General features: G+C 37.1%; 1 protein-coding gene across 4 annotated transcripts in view; it reads left to right on the top strand.

Annotated features, from left to right (window-relative positions):
• scube3 (signal peptide, CUB domain, EGF-like 3) overlaps positions 1-20,092 on the top strand; it is a 233,014-nt gene that overhangs the window by 130,653 nt on the left and 82,269 nt on the right. For all 4 annotated transcript variants that reach the window (XM_062053222.1, XM_062053221.1, XM_062053223.1 and 1 more), the window contains exon 4: positions 1,279-1,413. In XM_062053222.1, the coding sequence (XP_061909206.1) occupies positions 1,279-1,413 (135 nt within the window). The remainder of the gene's footprint in view (positions 1-1,278; positions 1,414-20,092) is intronic.

Below are 20,092 nucleotides of genomic sequence, written 5' to 3'. Positions count from 1 at the left end.
AAGTTATATTCATAATCAAAAATATGTTAATGACAAATATAAAGTTATATTCATAATCAAAAATATATTAATAATGACAAATATAAAGTTATATTCATAATCAAAAATATATTAATAATGACAAATATAAAGTTATATTAATAATCAAAAATATAAAAGCATATTAATGACAAATATAGTTATTTTCATAATGAAAAGTATAAAAGCATATTAATAATGACAAATATAGTTATATTCATAATGGAAAATACAAAAACATATTAATAATGACAAATATAAAGTTCTATTCAGAATCAAAAATACAAAAACATATTAATAATGAAAAATATAGTTATATAACACTTATGGCTGTACATATGATTTTATTCTGTCTTTATATGGTTTTTTTCAATTGGAATATATTTTTACAATCTTTTATCTCATTGTAAAGAGAATTCCATAGTTTAACCCCCACCACTGATATGCACATTTGTTTTAAAGTTGTCCTTGAATACTGATGTTGGAAATGACCTTTTCTTCTATGCTCTTCATTCTCAGAAAGGATGAAAAACATTTTTGGTAAATTTGCTGGTAATGTTTTACTTTTAGCCTTAAACATGACACATAATGTATGTAACTTTACTAGCTCCTGTAGTTTCAATAAACCTGAATTAATAAATAATATGTTAGTGTGTTCTAAGTAATCTACTTTATGAATAATCCTTATAGCTCTTTTCTGTAGTTGATACAGAGAAAGTTGCGGTGCACACGGAATACAATTTAAAACGTCATTATACAACTAAACATGCTGAGGAGTATGCAAAATACCAGGGAGATGAGAGAGTGAACCGGGTGGCAAATTTTAAAACCAGTCTACTGAGGCAACAAGATTTCGTCAAGAAAGCAAGCGAAAAGAGCGATGCATCAGTCAAAGCTAGCTACATGGTGAGTGAGATGGTTGCTAGGGCGGGAAAGCCATTCAAAGAAGGTGAATTCATTAAAAAGTACATGTTAGATTTTTTTTAAGAAATCTTTTCTTGCGGCCCAGCCTCACCCAGTTTCTGCATCCAGTGGCCCCCTGGTAAATTGAGTTTGAGACCCCTGCTCTAAGTGAATATAGGCTCTTAAAAAAGATACTCATCTGGTTCTTATTACATCTCTCTCCATTCAAATACTTACTTATTATGATTGTGGTTTACAAGTAGTTTTTCAGGCTCTGGAAAGCGGCAGTCTGTGTCGCTTTTGTTCTGTCCAGAAGTAGTGGTATTAATTGTATCTTGTACGTGTCTCTCTCGGCAGATGTAGACGAGTGTTCAGAAGGGAACGGCGGATGCCAGCAGATCTGTGTCAACATGATGGGCAGCTATGAATGTCGTTGCAGAGAAGGATTCCTCTTGAGTGACAACCAGCACACCTGCATCCAGAGGCCCAAAGGTTACATCCATACATAATGCACACATGCTATGTTATTGAGTAGAATGAGACAGTCTGCTGAAGTTTGATTAATAAAATGTTAGAATATTATATTTAAAGCAAAGTGTGAACAAAGTTACTTTAAGTTTCCCCAGTCTTTAGGGGCAAACAAACATCTTTTTGTGTTCCCTTAAAAGGGATCTGCACATAAATAAAAGTCTGCTTACAGCGGAGCCAATGATAGCTCCACTATTCCGCCCATAAAATCCGATATATAACCATTCAAAAAGCGCCAACAATATTCCATTTACATTTTGTGACTTGAATATTAAACAATTATTATTTATATTGTTTTTATAAGTGCTAATGCAGACAAACTATTTATAGTGGCGATGTGATCACTTCCGTGTGTGCCTTTGTTGACATCATCAAGTGGTCTGCTGCTTCCTCAATCATTTCTACCACTCTTATGTTTTTGTATACATACAGCAATGTTAATATTTGGTTACATGTCCCTTGGCAAGTTTCACTGCAATAAGGCGCTTTTGGAAGCCATCCAGAAGCCTGCCAGAAGCTTGTGTATGCAATAAGGCGCTTTTGGTAGCCATCCACAAGCTTGCCAGAAGCTTGTGGATGGCTACCAAAAGCGCCTTATTGCGGTGAAACTTGCCAAGGGACATGTAACCAAATATTAACATTGCTGTATGTATACTTTTGACCCAGCAGATTTGGTCACGTTTTCAGTAGACCCATAATAAATTCATAAAAGAACCAAACTTAATGAATGTTTTCTGTGACCAACAAGTATGTGCTCCAATCACTCTATCACAAATAAGAGTTGTAGGAATTATTGGAAACTCAAGACAGTCATGACATTATGTTCTTTACAAGTGTATGTAAACTTTTGACCACGACTGTATATATACCCTAATGGAGGTGTTTGGATGGTTTTTCAAGGGGTCTATAGGCAGAATTGAACGCCCCCCATAGGCTCCATTGTAAGTGGACTTTAGATAGCATTTATTTAATATTTAAAATGCATAAAAAATCTGTCGTCAAGTCTTTCATAATGATTGTGAGTAATAAGCAAAATTCCAAAAAAAGTGCAATTCCCCTTTACGCTCTTCAAATTGAAGGACTGTCATTTCCGGACTATAAGCTGCTACTTTTTTCACAAGCTTTGAACCCTGTGGTTTATACAAAGGTGCGGCTAATCAATGGAATGTTATTTGCTAACAGCTAAATTATGGAGTAGATTAAGCAAAGAAATCAAACAATGTACTCAAATGATCCACTTTAAGAAACTGTTCAAATTCAAAGTGTTTAAAAAGAACAAGGAAGAAGAATCCTGATAGACTGATATTGAACCTTATTTAAAAAGGAGAAAATCTTGTTTATCTCATAAAGGATGAATAAAGACATCAATGACTTTTATGTTTTGTTTGATCAGCCATTTTACTGCCGTGTTACAGGTACCCTTTGGAAACAATTAAAGTATGTAAATAAACATTTACAAAATCTATTCAATGTAATCATATTATTTTACAACATATCTGCGGCTTTTAGGCCAGTGCGGCTAATATATGAACAATCCTTTTCTTCTAAAATATACCGTTGCGGCTTATAGTCCGGAAAATGTAGTAATTTTATGTTTGGCAGTGGGAGGGTAGCCCAGTGTGCTGAGAGCAGATAAAACACTTTAAGGTGGTGCCTGGGGAAAACACATATTTTATATTTTTATTAGATTGTTGTTGTAGTTATGGAGACGTCAGAAGAATGAAACGAGCCACTAGGACTATGTTGACACAGCAGGTCAATTTCCATAATTTTCCTATATTTCTTCATGTTAATGTAAACAGTACAACTCAGATTTTTTAAAATCCAACCCTGGCCTCTTTTGTATGTGGTTATAAATCTAATTTGTATACGGTGCGACTGCAGTCTGAACGCTGAGGTCATATTCATCTGACCTGTACGTCATCGATTGGCGACGCGTCAGAATTCTTTGCCAAAATAGACAATCATGAAAAGAAATGAGCAGAAAACTGTAAATATTTTGAAAGTCATGTCAATGTCCCACGACTCCCCACTCACATGCTCCTTGAAACAAGCACAGAAGAAAATGTCCCACAAACTGCAAGAGCCCAAAAAGTTACCCTCTTTGTTTTGAATCTCCTCCACAAAATAATTTGGTGAAGAGTATGTGTGTTGCTTGCCCAAAATTCATGAAATTGCCGCAAAGGCACCAGGACTGAGACCTAAACAAATCAGAGCAACATTTACTTCCTTTAACACACTACAGCTCGTATGATGTCATATTTTGTGCGCATGCGGGTCACTTCACGGACTCATTCCGTTCATATTAAACATTGATTTTTTTTTTTTTTGTATTGTGAACGACATAGAAGAATTGGATTTAACAAAAAATCCAAACTGGGCATAAAAACCCACGGCATACTGTGAACATAGCATAGGTCAGGGGTTGGCAACCCAAGACGTTGGAAGAGCCATAATGGACCAACATTACAAAAAACTAATCTGTCTGGAGCCGCAAAAAATCAAACACCTTATATAAATCGTATAATGAAGGCAACACAAGTAGTGTCTACATTTGCTATATTAGCCCACAATCAAAATGACTATGTGTCGCAGGCTGACCCAAATCTTTGTTGACCAAAATTTGGAAATGTAATATATATTCTACAAATTTTTACAACATTGGAAAACATTAGTAAAACAGAGAATTATCAGAGGGTGTGATAACTCTTGGAAATTACTGGCTTAGAATGGCCAGAGATATAAATGTGTGTGCCCAAGTTAAAGGAAACGGTAGTCTGTCTTCTTCTAATGGATTAATTACAATTTTTGCAAGCTAGGTAACGTTTGCTGTGGTCTGGGACAACATGGCACACAAACAATTATCAGAAATGCAGCCAATATTACATACATACAAATATAAGTTAAATACACAGAGGACATAAGTAAAGGAAATTAAATTCAATGTTTATTTATATAGCCCTAAATGATTGATTGATAAATTACCTCAAATATACCTACAAACGAGGCATAATGATGCAACATGTACACACAACCAGCCTAAATAGCATGTTAGCATGAATTAATTAACGTGGACCCCGATTTAAACAAGTTGAAAAACTTATTGTGTGTTACCATTTAGTGGTCAATTGTACGGACTATGTACTGTACTGTGCAATCTACTAATAAAAGTTTAAATCAATCGATCAAAGCATCGATTAGCTTGTGGTCATGCACTGACCAAACATAACAAGTCAATAATTCTGCCCAGCTAGGGCAAGTAAGAGGAAGAGATGTCAGTTCTGCCCTCAAAAGAAGGACTGTAAAACACATACTGTGTGCTGCAGGTGTAAGAAATATATCTGCAAAGGCTGCGCACTTGCATACTGCCCTACATGTGCCAATTAGGGTTAGTTAATTAGTTAATTAGTTGAATGGGTTATGTTATTTTTCATATTTTTGTATTGTACATTGTCTTCAATTGTTCACTGGAGAAAGAAAAGAAAGAAACTGAGTCATTGGGATGAATAAAAATGCATTCAAAACGCACATTTTTTTGCTTTTCTGAAGCTATAGAAATGAAGTGAAGAGGGAAAACTCAGTCATCCACACATTTTGTGGTAAATGACAAGTTGTTTCTTCAAGAAAGATGAAATTTGGTGTTTAAATTCAATTAAGCTGCTTATATTAGGGGTTTAGTGAAGACGGGTCATTTTGACCCGGAGGACACAGGGTGTATACAGGAAATGAGGACAACACAAGGGTTAAGACAGGTCATATAAGTACCTCCTCTTTAAACCCTCTACAGTCAGTGTACAATGAATAGAATAAACCGGCTTGCTTGGCTCTTGGTAGTGATCGCAAAGTACAACATTGTTAAAACTCAACAACATCAAGTACTTCTTGACCTCTATACTTTATGATGTGCCTTCTTTTAAATTGTCTTAAGGATAGTTGGGACTAAACATCCCCACCTCTTCTTGCACTGCATTGTGCCATGGTTCTATTAATGTTTGTTTACAGGAATCTCTTTGATTTTAACCTTGAATTGGGCCATCAATGGAAACGAACAGCTGCTATCTAAATAATATAACAATGTTTAAAAAATAATCCAAATACTGAGTAGATTCCACAGCATAAAATAACATAACATGACATAACATAATATAATATATGTTATAAGAATGACTCGAGACTGCTGTGAGTCCGTACTATGATGTTCCACACAAGACTGGATTGTGCATCTTGGAAGCGTAGTTTTTGAGATGAGTCTGGCCTGGTGAACTGTCAATGTTGACATTTCATAAATGCACTGTTATTTGAGTGGCGCAAAAAGCTGGATCATGTGTTTCAAAGCACCGCTACTCTGTATGTGGTTTCAGAAGAAGATCATGAGCACCAGGCCGGTCTCTCCTCTTCACTTTCCACCATAATAAATATGTTCACTCTTCCTGTTAATCTTTCATTTTTATATTCGTTTTACCTTTATTGTTTCCAGATGAGACCCATTTAGGTCAAGAGATAAGAGCTAATATTATTGTGGAAAGAAAAACATCACAGCAGTAGGCTCTGTCATGGCTTCATTATTTTAAAAGATGACTTAACTATTTTTTATTCAACACTGTTTAATTCTGAACCTATTAAAAATGAACATCATCAGTAAAACCAGAAATGCTTATGAGCTGGCAGGAGCCCTCAAAGGGTCAGTCTCAGATGTGGTAGTTCAAGAAATGCAGTGCAAGTAAAATTGTACATTTATTAAAAGAGCCTTTGGAAGTAATAATGGTATATGACATGTGAACACTTACATTGAGGTATGTTTAGGTTTATTCACAAAAAGAACCTGGATAAAAGAACCTGGATAAACTAAATATTGGCTTTGGTCTAAGTTATTGCTTCCGCTGCACGATGTGAGCGTTGTTGTCATGGTTCCAGTAATCTGTCTGGGAAAAAACCCCGAAATTGTTATATAGTACTTACAAAGTGTGACACTACCCTCACCCTCTAATACCATCATTACGTTCTCTCCTTTTGAAGAAATAAGGCCCTTTGCAACATTGACAGTAGGGGTGCAACAATTTGTCGACAAATGTCAACAATAAAAAATGTTGCCAAAAAATCAATTTGTTGACATAGTCGTGACATTACCATTTGTGTTTTTCCAAAGGGATGTGAGTCAGCACCACCACTCGCATCAACATCGCGGGTGAAAACATGTAAAGTGTGGGAATATGTCCTCCTATTCTTGTTAAGAATGTGATTACCTTGCTCATTTTTCAAAGTAAATTTGTTTCCATGACTCTATATCTGTCATAGGGGAGCATTCAAAGCTGAGGAATGTTGGACATCTGGAGAATCCGGTGTCAACTCTGTAAGATTGTTAGCTTGTCCCTTGCTAACTAGCTAACAAGCGTGAACAAAGTTGTGTGAAAAATTTATTTAACTATAATTTTAGCAAAAGTTCGCCAGCTAAACTTTGTCTAAACCAAATTAAGTACTTTTTAAATAAATAAATAAAAAATTGAAAATGCACAATAACAAACATCAATCGCACATGCGCATAAACACAGACTAAACATAAGCACCGATGCACCTGTATCATAAGATTAAACATACAATTTATTAAATAGCTAAAATGTTAAGATGTTTGCATTGAGTATATTACAGTGCTAAAAAATGCCAGGAGTTAATCAATAATCAATAATATCTCTGTGTGCAGTTTTTTAAACACATCCTCACAAAGTGCTTGTTTCTTTTGGAGCAAATTAGTTTGGTTGTTTAATCGTTTGTTGTTATTGCTGCTATTTTAACTTTTCTTTTTTTTTTTTTTTACATAAGAATTATACTTGTTTTTCGTCCTTACCTTTAAATGGACAAATGTTCAATAGTTATTTAATTTTTGGTAACAGCCTAATGAGCAGCATAGTAGCCATTGTCATCATTGTTGTAAAAAAGCACAAGCCTAAAATATCTCAAACTGAATTCAAAATTTGAGTGACTGAATATGTGTACACTTTGTAATTATTTGACTAAACGTTAAGATAGTCGAAGACTAGTCGACTATCAAAAACGTTGTTAGTTGCAGCCCTATTTGATAAGTGGAATTGGAAGTCAGTCTTTCAGAATTTGGATATGACCTGTCTTGTTATTTTATTTGTTATTATTAGAGTAAGTCTAAAGGAAAATAAAAGGGATGTGTCTTGGACCTTCCTGAACAATAGTTGCATGCTCAATAGGGGTGTAACAAATAATAAATATGAATCGGAAATCTGTTTTATTTTGAAAGATGTGAACGCATCGATACACGATTCTCTGGATAGTTCCAAATGTAAAATACACCAGCCGATGGACGAATTACAAAGTTATAAATCAATTCAATTTATCTGCTACATTGCTAAACGCAGTAAACACACCGGCAAAGCCTTGCATTGACATTTTAACGTCTGAAAGGTCAGCGTCTACTGTGGTGGACACTTTTATTTTGTATAACAGGGCTGTTTCTTTTATGAAATGTGTCACTGATGTCCACTGAAGAGGAAACTGCTCCTCAAAATAAGAATAATAGTGAAGGGAGAAATCTGGCACTCCTGATCTCAACTTTCTTGAAAAGTGAAATTTTAAGCAATTTAGTTGAATTTAGATCTCCCTGTGCATGTAATGTGTCCCTCTCCTGATTCCTGTGGAACTCTTGGGATTGTCACAATAGCGTAAACAAATAAGTAAAAGAAAAGCGATTGACAAAATGTGCTTGATGATCATGATTAAGTCTAGAGTTAGGAAGAGGTTTGGGATTTTTAAGAAGAATGGTAAACTTGATGACATTGTTGCAATATGCAAAGTCTATAATATATGCAAATACTAAAATACAGCACTACAGCGGTAACTCGATTAATCTCAACACACACCTGGTGATAAGACATTGGAAAAAACATCTATGAGAAAGCTAGTCAAAGGCAACAGGGGAAAAACATGGCTATTCAAAGGTTCTTTCAGTCGAATCTTGACCTACACTCAGCTGTAGCTGAGTATTTCCTCAGGAAGGACTAGCCCATTTTAATATTATAAATATTTTAGACCGTACAGTGTTGAGAATAAGTGCTTTCGGGACATGATAAATACAGTACTATATCAAGTCCACAGCATTTTAGCGACAAATGCATGCTAAATCTGTTTAATGAAATACAAGATGAGGTCAATTTGTGCCAGGAGTGAAAATGTAATATTAATTCTGTTTTGATGGAGAGATGGGCTTTCCAAAGTTCTTTAAGTGTAATTAACACAATAACATGGTTCTGAAAGTCATGTCAAAAGCAACACACATTTTTTGTCAAGTATATATACTTGAAGATAAAAAGTGCCGCATTTTTAATAATAATAATAATAATAATAATTTAAGTGTACCTTAAATAAGGAACTTCAGCAGGTTGAATCATATGGCCTCAAATCAGATCGGATCAAATACTACAAAATGGAATCGTGACACTGTGAAATGTATCGTTCCTAAATCATATTGCTCTCCATGTATCTAGATACGTATGGAATTGTCTCATATTAAAGAGATGCATACATCAGATACTCAGCCTCTATTCCCAAACGTTCCAGAAACATAAATATTTGAGAAAATGAAAAGTGATCTAATTTCCCAGCTAAGTAGCTCAAAGTTCAGTGCTCCTTAAAATCTGCGGGGTTTCCTCTCATCCCTGCGGGTGCAATTTGATCATGGGTTTTATTGTTCCCGTTAAAAAGACACCAACTTTCCTTCTTTTTTTTTTTTTATGAACGGATATTATGGGGAGATGGTGGCGAGCTGGACACTGTGCGCCCAGGCTGTTTTCTTCAGCCTGTTAGCAAACCCTTTTTAGCATTGAGACTGTGCCAATTATGCAGCAGGGGTCTGCTAGCCTCTCAGCTAATGACAAGGTTGCTGCTGGCCTGTCTCTTATTAGACTTGCCCCTGGCCCCTGCCCTGAACAGGAATTACTCTAGCCAAATGAAGGTTTCATGGTCTGGCTGGCCAAAATGGTACAGTTCATTTATTCTGCCCAAACATTTCTCCGCTCTGAAGAAATCAAGTATTTCAAAGGCCAGCCAAGGTGCTTTGTGGTTGATAAGAATGACATTTAGGTCAAGAAGGGTTCCACAGTCCATTGCTTTGCATTGGATTTATTGTTCACCTTATATGGGACGATAAAAGGACCCTACAACACATGTCTTCTTTGTGTGGGAGACTGGATCCTTCACATTTTACTCTCAGGCAACCCACACATGCATCATTTTTGTTGTACAAATTTACAAATGTCCAGTAGGAAAATTACCTGAAGTGTGCGGTGATGAATAGTTATAGTAGTTAATATACCGCCCCCAACGTATGACTTTTACATACCATTGAAATGCGGTATTTTCATTTGCAGAATGGTGCCACACAGTACAGTAGTTAGAGCAAGTTCAAGTAGGGATGAAATATTTGTCGTTAACTCCTCTGGAGCAAATGTCCTGTCATTCTGACCATGGATGTGGCGGTAAGTCCGGCCAGCATTTTGTGTCAAGATGAGAAATAGCAGAAAGAAGTGTGAAAATTCGCACCAGCTGATGATGACATTGCAATATGTATCCAGAGCGAAAAAGAAAATGATTGATTGTGTCAAATCCCTAAAGCGTTATTGTCACCTGTCACTGCCGGAATGAAACTGGTATGAGAAAATGCAAATGAGCCAATTCACTCAAGTCCTCAAGGTGCCCATGTCGACAAACAAGAACCAGTCAATGTCAGTCAAGCAGAATAAATTGCTTTATTTGAAAAAAATTGTCATGAAGAGTCATTTGTGATCCTTGCAGCTGAATTACAGCAAATATAGGGCCTGATATACCAGGAGCTAAATACCTCGTGGCAAACAGCGTACATAAATTTGTTGATCTACTAAACTTGTGCAAAGTCGATTGCGTCTGTTAAGGGAGCCGAATAAGGCGTGCAATCCATTTTGCTTTGCTTACTTCATTAATATGCAAAATATATGCTGATCATCAAAACACCCACAATACTGTGAGGAGAAAATGTAAATACAGCTATTTAGCACGCACAATGTGATTTATCAACACTCATCACAGTTTTGGAAGCAGTATTTTGCGGGGTTTTTTTAGCACGTGTCAGAAGGACATGCAAACTGACAGTTCCGTACACGGTTGGAGGGTCAGACAGAAGATATACAGACAAGAATCCTCCGTCAAGTGTGTGTCAACATTTTGGACGGTCAGAAATTTAAAATATTAGACACATTGTCTATTTTGCAATTTCCTTTTATAATTGTTTTAACTGCTGGATGACTAATGAGTCTGATTAAAAGTATTTCAATTGATGCGTTCTGGTGTCTGCCGGCATTTTTTAAAAAGTTTTTTTTAATTTTTTATTCAGGAAATACATTACTATGATGTATCTCTTACATGAACATATGTCTTTCATGGTGCATTTACTTGCGTTTGAGTCGCACAAGTGTGTTGGTGATGCGATCCACAACCTTGCCTACGCAGTGTCAGCGTGCATATGTTTCTGTTGTCTAGATTGCAATTCAGAAAAGGTTTTACAGGTTAGAGATGTGTGCCGCCGGTTCAATACATCCCACTTAGTAGGAGCATGATAACATGAATGAGCAGAAAATGATTGTCTTACTTGGTAAAAACCCAGCATGCACGCAAAATCCTCATATAAATAAGGCAGTCTGCACCACTTTTCAATTGCACACACAGTGTTAGTAGATCACATGCAACACACCCACTCATAGTACATGCTATTTTTTTTTCCACACGCTGTTTAGCGCTTGGTGTTTGGATCTTAGTAAATCAGACCCCTAGTGGGCGCGTTGTGTGTGATCTACTAAAACTGCGTGTACAATTGATAACAAGTGCAAAAGTGGCGCAGACCACCCTATTTAAATTTGGATTTTGCTTGTGATACAAGTATTATGCGCCCATGGCAACACTCATTTCGCTCTACATTTAAGGCATCATGCTCTCCAACCTGTGGTGTTTTGCTATGTTGCGCCAGTGTAATCGCCCTGAGAAGGGAGATGTTTGAGTATACAGATACGAGGATACAACTTTGTTCTGCTCACGTCTGTATTGACTGCCAGCAAATCAAACACCAAACATGTACAAGTACACAGTATTGCAACAAACATAAAATGCACTCCAGTATTATCATACGGATTTTACATTCAAATAATCGAGTAGGTTTTCCTGTTCTTTGCACTAATAGACTTAACCTTATTGTAACAGTATTTGAAGATGTCTCAACAAGTAAATACAAAGGTTCACCCAATACAGTAAGCCTGTATTGTTTTAGTAACAAAAGTCACTTATCATTCCTTAATATTAAACAAACTACACTGAATTAGTCCCAGAAACCGTAGTAAATACACATTTCATCAGCAATATACACAGATTAATAATTAACTACGCACAGTACCTTTTTGTATATTTAACACTGTTGATGCAGTTAGCATCCGCTTCGTCATCGGCAGTGCAATTAGCTTTAGCATTAGCTTGGTCATGTATAAAGCCTTGTCGACTGAAAAGACACAAATCATTAAAATATACTCTTTCAAACATGTTTAAACACTATAAAGATACATTCGGGGGTAAAACTATTTACATAAAGACACTTGTACCTGAGAAGGGAGAGGTTTGAGTATACAGATACGAGGACACAACTTTGTTCTGCTCACATCTGTAATGACTGCAGGTGTCCTCTAGTACAGAGGTCCCCAACCAACGGGGCGCGGCCCAGTACCGGTCCGTGGACCGATTGGTACCGGGCCGCACAAGAAATTAAAAAACTAAAATAAAATAAATAAAAAAAATATTTATTTTTTAATTTTTTATTAAATCAACATAAAAAACAGAATATATACATAAAAAATCAATATAGATCAATGCAGTCTGCAGGGATACAGTCCGTAAGCACACATGATTGTATTTCTTTATGAGAAAAAAAAAAAAAATACATACATCTTGCCCTGATATGGGATCTGAGCCGAGGATGTCGTTGTGGTTTGTGCAGCCCTTTGAGACACTTGTGATTAAGGGCTATATGAATACACATTGATTGATTGATAATATATAACCTAGACTATAAAAATGGGACCCATTACCTCCCTGCTTGGCACTCAGCATCAAGGGTTGGAGTTGGGGGTTAAATCACCAAAATGATTCCCGGGCGCGGCGCCGCTGCTGCCCACTGCTCCCCAAGGGGATGGGTCAAATGCAGAGGACAAATTTCACCACATCTAGTGTGTGTGTGACAATCATTGGTACTTTAATCTTAATCTTCATCTTAAAAAAAAATTACGGCAAAAAAAAAAAAGCCAGCAGACAACAAAATGCATCAATTTAATTTGTTTTAATCAGCCCCTTAAGTCATCCAGCAGCTATGAAATTATATCATGATATTGCTGAATTGACAATATGTCTAATATTTTTTATTTTTGACAGTCCAATATGTTGACAAGCATACATAGGACAGAGCTGCAGCATGATCGACTCCTTTCTCATAGCCATTTCTGCGCAACTGTTAATTTGCACGTTCTTTGTAGACGTACTAGTAATAGACACAAAACAGAACAGTTTCGATCTTGATAAATCACAATGCGTGTGCCAAATAATCAAATGTTCTTCTTCTCCTTCTAATATTGTGGGCAGTTTGATGATCAGCTTATATATAGCATATTAATTAAGACAGACATGCTAAATGGATTGCGCTTCTTATTTTGCTCACTTAAGAGACGGAATCCTCTGAACACAAGTTTAGTAGGTCAGCTTTGCATGTGCTCTCAAGTTTTAATACAAGCAAACCTTCAGTAGATCAGACCCTTAGTGTTCTAGTGCTTATTTTTGTGCCATTAGAGAGGAAATAACTATACATTGTCTCGCATAAGTAAGCCTTTTTGTTGTCCAGCCAAACTTTGTTCTTTCCAGGAAATGTTAACAATGTCAGTGAAAACGTCTTCCCGTGTTTACAACTATCATTAGCTCCTCAGTGTGGTGACTCTCCCTTATTCTTTCCCACATTCGAATGGGAACATGCTTAAACTCAATAGCTTTTATTTTATCCCCTCCCGGGACACATTCCGACATGTTTTTATGACATTTAACCGCAGACCGGGTTGTGTCAGCTTTGGGATGTGTGTTTTCTGTGTCGGCCAGCCAAAACTGCAACAATGTGAGGAATTTTCCAATAAATGCAATGAAATTCAATAATAAATAGTTGCATCAGCTAGTGGGAAATCAGATACAGGGTGATTGAAGCATTGACTTTTATTTTTAAGTAACTATCCAATGCATCAGAGGATGGCAAAGTTTTCACTCTTCCAGTGATAGAAAGCGAAGACAGTAGCAGGGGCGCCAAAATGAACTCTGTGTCCAATGAAAAAAAAAAACACATTGGGCCCTCCCTGGGCAGCTGTTGTTGCTCTTTTACCTATTTGGCCTTGGAATTGTCTTTACTCCCCCCTAGCCAGTTGTGTGCGGTTGTCCCACTGTACAGCCCTGTCATGTGTGCCCTTTTGCTTCTCAGCGTGCCTGCATGTTTGCCACCAAACTGTTTTTACGAGTGCAGAAGTGCCTGCTCCATTGCTCTGCAGCCCAACCGTATAACCAGTCTCTTTTCCTATTCTGGGGAAGTGAAGTGAATGGAACGCCTTATGCCCTTGTTGCAACCAATGATTTTGCTGTCAACCCAGCAGCACACAAAAGGGCAGGTTCCTATCAGGTTTTTCCTCCCTTTCTCCCTGTCTTTCCAACATTATCTTCCCATCATCCTTCCTCTTTGTCCACTCCCATGCCCCCCGCTACAACCCCACCCTTGAACAAATATACATCGGTGGCTTGACTTTGAGCAAATGCTGACTGCCTTGCCACTGAGTTCGCTGGATCTCATTTTAGACGGACATCCCTTTTGCTTGTGGTTTTCATATGAAGGCTGAATCCCGAGGCTGGCCAGACCAGCACGCTGCTGTGGATGGCCACTGTGCCAGTGGGGTTTTTCCACTAACACTTGGCTGTCAAAGCTATAACCGGCAAGCCAGACGAAGCTCTACGGAGACATATTCAGCTGTCTGTCCTGTTTTGATTTGGGAAAGAATGTGGCTCTACAATAACATATTGTACCTCTACAGCTTTGTGGGGGGGATGCACGATTGTTGGGCGTGGGTCCTTTGGGACTGCTCAGCAAGGTGACCCTGATACAGCATGAAAGTGAGGCTGAGAGCAGGTGCTGAGCTACTGTCTTGTCACAGATGGACAAGAACACTTATATGTAGGATCCATACATTATGCAAATACATCTGTGTCAATCCTATTCAACGCATTATAGCGCTCATCCACAATATACTTAAATAGGTTCACCGTTGAGGTCATATACTGTATATACATTACACCAGTGGTTCTCAAATTATTTTCACCAAGTACCACTTTAGAAAATAACTTGGCTCTCCAAGTTTCACCATAAAGAAACATTAAAATACAGTAGCAAAGTAGGCCTAAGTATTCATTAAAAACAAGGCAGAAATTGTATTTAATAAGCATATTAATATTTTTGACCACTGTAACATTACACACAGTTTAAACAGTAACAATATGTTTAAATATAGGGAAAAAAACACTATATATTAATCAAGTGATTATTTGGCGTACCACTAGATGGAGCCCGCGTACCACCAGTGGTACATGTACCACAGTTTGAGAATCTTTGCATTCAAAAGTTAAAAAAGTTAAAGTACCAATGATTGTCACACACACAATAATCTAGACCTTTTATGACTACGCATAATGGATTTTGTCAATGATGACATGTTTTTGTATCAGTTTATATTCAAACCAGTCAAACATTTGTGTTTGCTACTATAGTGGTCACCTTCAAATTAGCAAATCAAATATGCAGCAATTGCTCACATTGCTAATCCAGTCCCACTTTACAATAAAGCAACTTCAAGGGCAACAAACCGGATTTCTATTTGATTGATTGGGATATTGGTTTAATAAAATGTAATATCAATGGTTTCTTTCATGCATCTCTACATACAGTGATCTAATTTGGTTTTATTACATTTCAATGAAACCTCAATTTAAGAACTTAATTGGTTCTGGAACAGGGTTCATCTACAGAAAAGTTTTTTTTTAATGAAGCAATTGTTTCTATAAGAAACAATATAAACATGAATAATGGGTTGCAGCTTTGATAAAAGTCCCCATTTTAGTAAAAATCTGTAAACTCTTTTACACTGTGACCACAATATAAAGTGCTATATAGTAGTGTAATCAACCAAACATAACTCGGCGGTGGTGGACTATCCCTTAATTAAGAAAGCCAAAAAAACAACAAATAGCTGTACTGTCCTCCTTACACAGCTGCCCTGGTTACACTCAAACACACTGTCACTAGCCCTTAGGTGCACTCTCCGTTTGCAATCACAAAACTACTTAACTTTAACAGCCAGGTCGCTACAATGATTAGGAATAGGAATTTGCAGCCGTAGAGGAGGAAGGCAGTGTGGACAACGCTGTGGCGGGGATACGTTCTGAATATTTCAAACCACACATTGCTTATTTTGGACTCATATTGCACTCACAAAGTCAGAAAAAAATTGTAAAAAGGCTAAAAAACACTTTAAGGGGAACTGCACTTTTTTGGATGTTTTGCCTGTCATTCACAATCATTATAGGCGACAATAACACAAGTCACTTTTTAGGGGGGATTCCAAAGATTTTTTTTTTTTTAAATAAAATAAAATGTTTGCAAGATGTGTTTAATGGGAGTCACCATTGTAGCCTTCAAAGCCATCTAAAACAACTTGTGTATGTATGTATATATATATATATATATCCATCCATCCATTTTCTACCGCTTATTCCCTTCGGGGTTGCGGGGGGCGCTGAAGCCTATTTCAGCTACAATCGGGCGGAAGGCAGGGTACACCCTGGACAAGTCGCCACCTCATCGCAGGGCCAACACAGATAGACAGACGACATTCACACTCACATTCACGCACACACACACATATATATATATATATATATACAAACGTACATAAATATATATATATTAGGGGTGTGGGAAAAAATCGATTCGAATTCGAATCGCGATTCTCACGTTGTGCGATTCAGAATCGATTCTCATTTTTAAAAACATTTTTTATTTTATTTATTTATTTATTTTTTCATTCTTTTTATTTTTTTTAATTTTTAATTAATCAATCCAACAAAACAATACACAGCAATACCATAACAATGCAATCCAATTCCAAAACCAAACCAACACTCAGAACTGCAATAAACAGAGCAATTGAGAGGAGACACAAACACGACACAGAACAAACCAAAAGTAGTGAAACAAAAATGAATATTATCAACAACAGTATCAATATTAGTTACAATTTCAACATAGCAGTGATTAAAAATCCCTCATTGACATTATCATTAGACATTTATAAAATTTAAAAAAAAAGAACAATAGTGTCACAGTGGCTTACACTTGCATCGCATCTCATAAGCTTGACAACACACTGTGTCCAATATTTTCACAAAGATAAAATAAGTCATATTTTTGGTTCATTTAATAGTTAAAACAAATGTACATTATTGCAATCAGTTGATAAAACATTGTCCTTTACAATTATAAAAGCTTTTTACAAAAATCTACTACTCTGCTTGCATGTCAGCAGACTGGGGTAGATCCTGCTGAAATCCTATGTATTGAATGAATAGAGAATCGTTTTGAATCGGGAAAATATCATTTTTGAATCGAGAATCCCGTTGAATCGAAAAAAATCGATTTTGAATCAAATCGTGACCCCAATAATCGATATTGAATCGAATCGTGGGACACCCAAAGATTCGCAGCCCTAATATATATATATATATATTTATTTATTAGGGCTGTCAAAGTTAACGCGATAATAACATGTTAACTATAAATTTCAATAACGGCAGTCATTTTTTTAACGGGCAATTAACGCAAACGTGTCCTGTTTGACCCCAGGGCTGTATCGTAGTGGGGGGAACTTGGCTGCAGTTCACTTGCTACTGATGAGCCACAAGCAAGCAGAAATGGACAAAAGAATGAAAATATCAGGTTCAAAGTCATGGCAAGTTGTTCTCCCGACAAGAAAGGACTATTTTTCGTCATGAGAAGAGGCGACAACCCTGCACCAAACGCCTGCTGCTGTTCAGTGGGTGGTGCTTCACTTCCGTGTTCAGACTACGGTTAAGGTGATAACATAACATTTAGATTGTTACTGTGACTGATTTAGTAAGTAAGATGACATAAAAGCTCAACAGAAATGAAAGACGGTCAGCAGGATGTCGAAAGGACACTTTTTTTTTTGTAAACAGTCGATCCAACATTAAAAAATGTCAAGACACTTTCTCAAACCAATCATGTTTCCGGCTTCAAAATAAAAAAGCTACTCTATACATCCAGTTTAACTACATTTACAAAATGAAAATGTCCTATACTACAATCATGCTTTTCAAAAGGGATGGGCACTTTTTTTGGCACCGACCGAAACCAGCCAGTACTACAGGTCACCGATTCATGTAAAATCCAGCGGTGCCATGTTTTCGGTGCTTGGTTGCTGGTGACGTCACTTCTGTTTCAATTAGCACTTGGGAGTGTCGAGTACTTGCTAGCACTTGAGAGGAAAACAGGTGATTTCGAAGCGGACATGCTCTTAGTAATCTTGCAACCCATCAATGTTTCGTGACAAAAACCCAACTATGACAAATAGAAAACGCTCTAAAGTGTGGCTCTTCTTTTCCAAATGCGATGCTGATGCAGATTATGCTCTCTGCTTTTGTGACGCCTAAATCAAGGCAAGTGGGGGGAATTGTAAATAACCAAATGTAAATAATCAAATGTATTTCTAATGTATATACTTGTTCTTATGCTATTTGAACTCACTAAGTTCTCTGCTCGCTGTACATATTCTACCAAGTCAGACCTACACTGTTTCAATGCCCATTTCTCTTATGATGCAATTGTATATGACTGAAGTGCTGTTATCAACCAAACCCTCCTCATCCCACCCCCCGGATTGTAAATAATGTAAATAATTCAATGATGACTGTATTATGATGATAGTATATATTTGTACCATGAATTGATTACATGGACCCCGACTTAAACAAGTTGAAAAACTTATTCGGGTGTTACCATTTAGTGGTCAATTGTACGGAATATGTACTGAACTGTGCAATCTATTAATAAAAGTTTCAATCAATCAATCAATCAATCAATCAATACTTCCAATCTGAAGAAGCACCTGGTTAAACACAGCATTTTTCTCATGGCATAAGAGTGCAGCCAAGTTTGATGTACGGCTGCAACTCCTGCTTTTGCACCATTAGCAACTTGGCCGCAGCCAACAACACGAGGAAGAAATGGCGTTAACATTTGGTGACGATAATAGCGACATCATCATCCTCTACATCTGCTCCAGGTAAAAAGTCTACTGTATAGGAATAGGTTGCAAATTGCAATAGTTATCATAATCAGCTTGGTTCCTCGTACTGTACTTTGTAATGTTAATGTAAAGTTTTTGCTTCACTTTCATTTGTAGTTTAATACTTTTGAAAAAAAAGTCTTTATTTTTCCTCCATCCTCTTTTGCTTATTTGTTTTGAACTTAATTTCCTTATTTGCCTCCATGGACTCTCATCACGTATTTTCCAGATGGAAAAAGAAAGCAGTACATCAATTCAGGTTTTATTTTGTGCAAAACTAAAAAAATAACACTGCATTGTTGTAGTTAAGTGTTTTTATGTTGAAGAAATTTGCTAAACAATTGCAACCATGTTACTATACAAATAATTGAATATTGTTTTGATATATTTGATGATCGATCGATTAAGCGAAATAAATATCGGGATGATCCGTTGCCCGGATCATGTTTTGTTTAAGTTTAGAATTCTCTTAGTTCTGTTTCGGTTGGGGGGTCGCATGGTTAGCAGAATCAGAATCAGAATAGTTTTTATTGCCATTGTTTGAGAACGGGTTCACAAACTAGGAATTTTTCTTGGTGCAATCGTGCAACATAAAACACATATAACACAGAATAGGTCATAAAAATGAGTGTCGTTTCCCAAAGATGAAGACGGAACTCGGAGGCAGTGTGCAGGTAGGACCAGAGGCGCCGATCCTGTGGGTGCTTCAGGGCCAGAGCACCCACGTGGGATTGATGGCAAATTATTTCTCACCACCAAGCAAAACCCGCTCATTGCTCAGAAAAGTAACGTCAGATTTACCGCCCATTCGAGCACCCACTGGCAGAAATGTAGATCGCCGCCTATGGGTAGGACAATGATTTATTATCCATAAATCAGGCAAAGTACAAAAGTACAGGAAAGCGTGCCGATAGCACAGGAAGCTAAGGAAAAAGCTAGCGGGAAAGCTTAGCATAGAAACAGGAACCAGAAGCTAGGATTTACCAACGTAATGTTGCATGAAGCAAACAAACCAGCCAGACAGTGTGGCGAGAGGCTGGAATAAATAGCTCTCTGATTAGTGACCGGGAGCAGGTGAGCGTCCCGACCACTAACCAGAGGCAGGTGAACATAATCAGCACCCATGGCAACCGGGAACACAAAACAGGGGTGCTGAAACAGAACCAAGGAAATCC

Source organism: Entelurus aequoreus, linkage group LG07 (genome assembly GCF_033978785.1).
Source record: "Entelurus aequoreus isolate RoL-2023_Sb linkage group LG07, RoL_Eaeq_v1.1, whole genome shotgun sequence".
NCBI classification, from domain to species: Eukaryota; Metazoa; Chordata; class Actinopteri; order Syngnathiformes; family Syngnathidae; genus Entelurus; species Entelurus aequoreus.
Note: the sequence above shows the minus strand (reverse complement) of the source record. Positions and strands in the feature narration are given on the sequence as shown.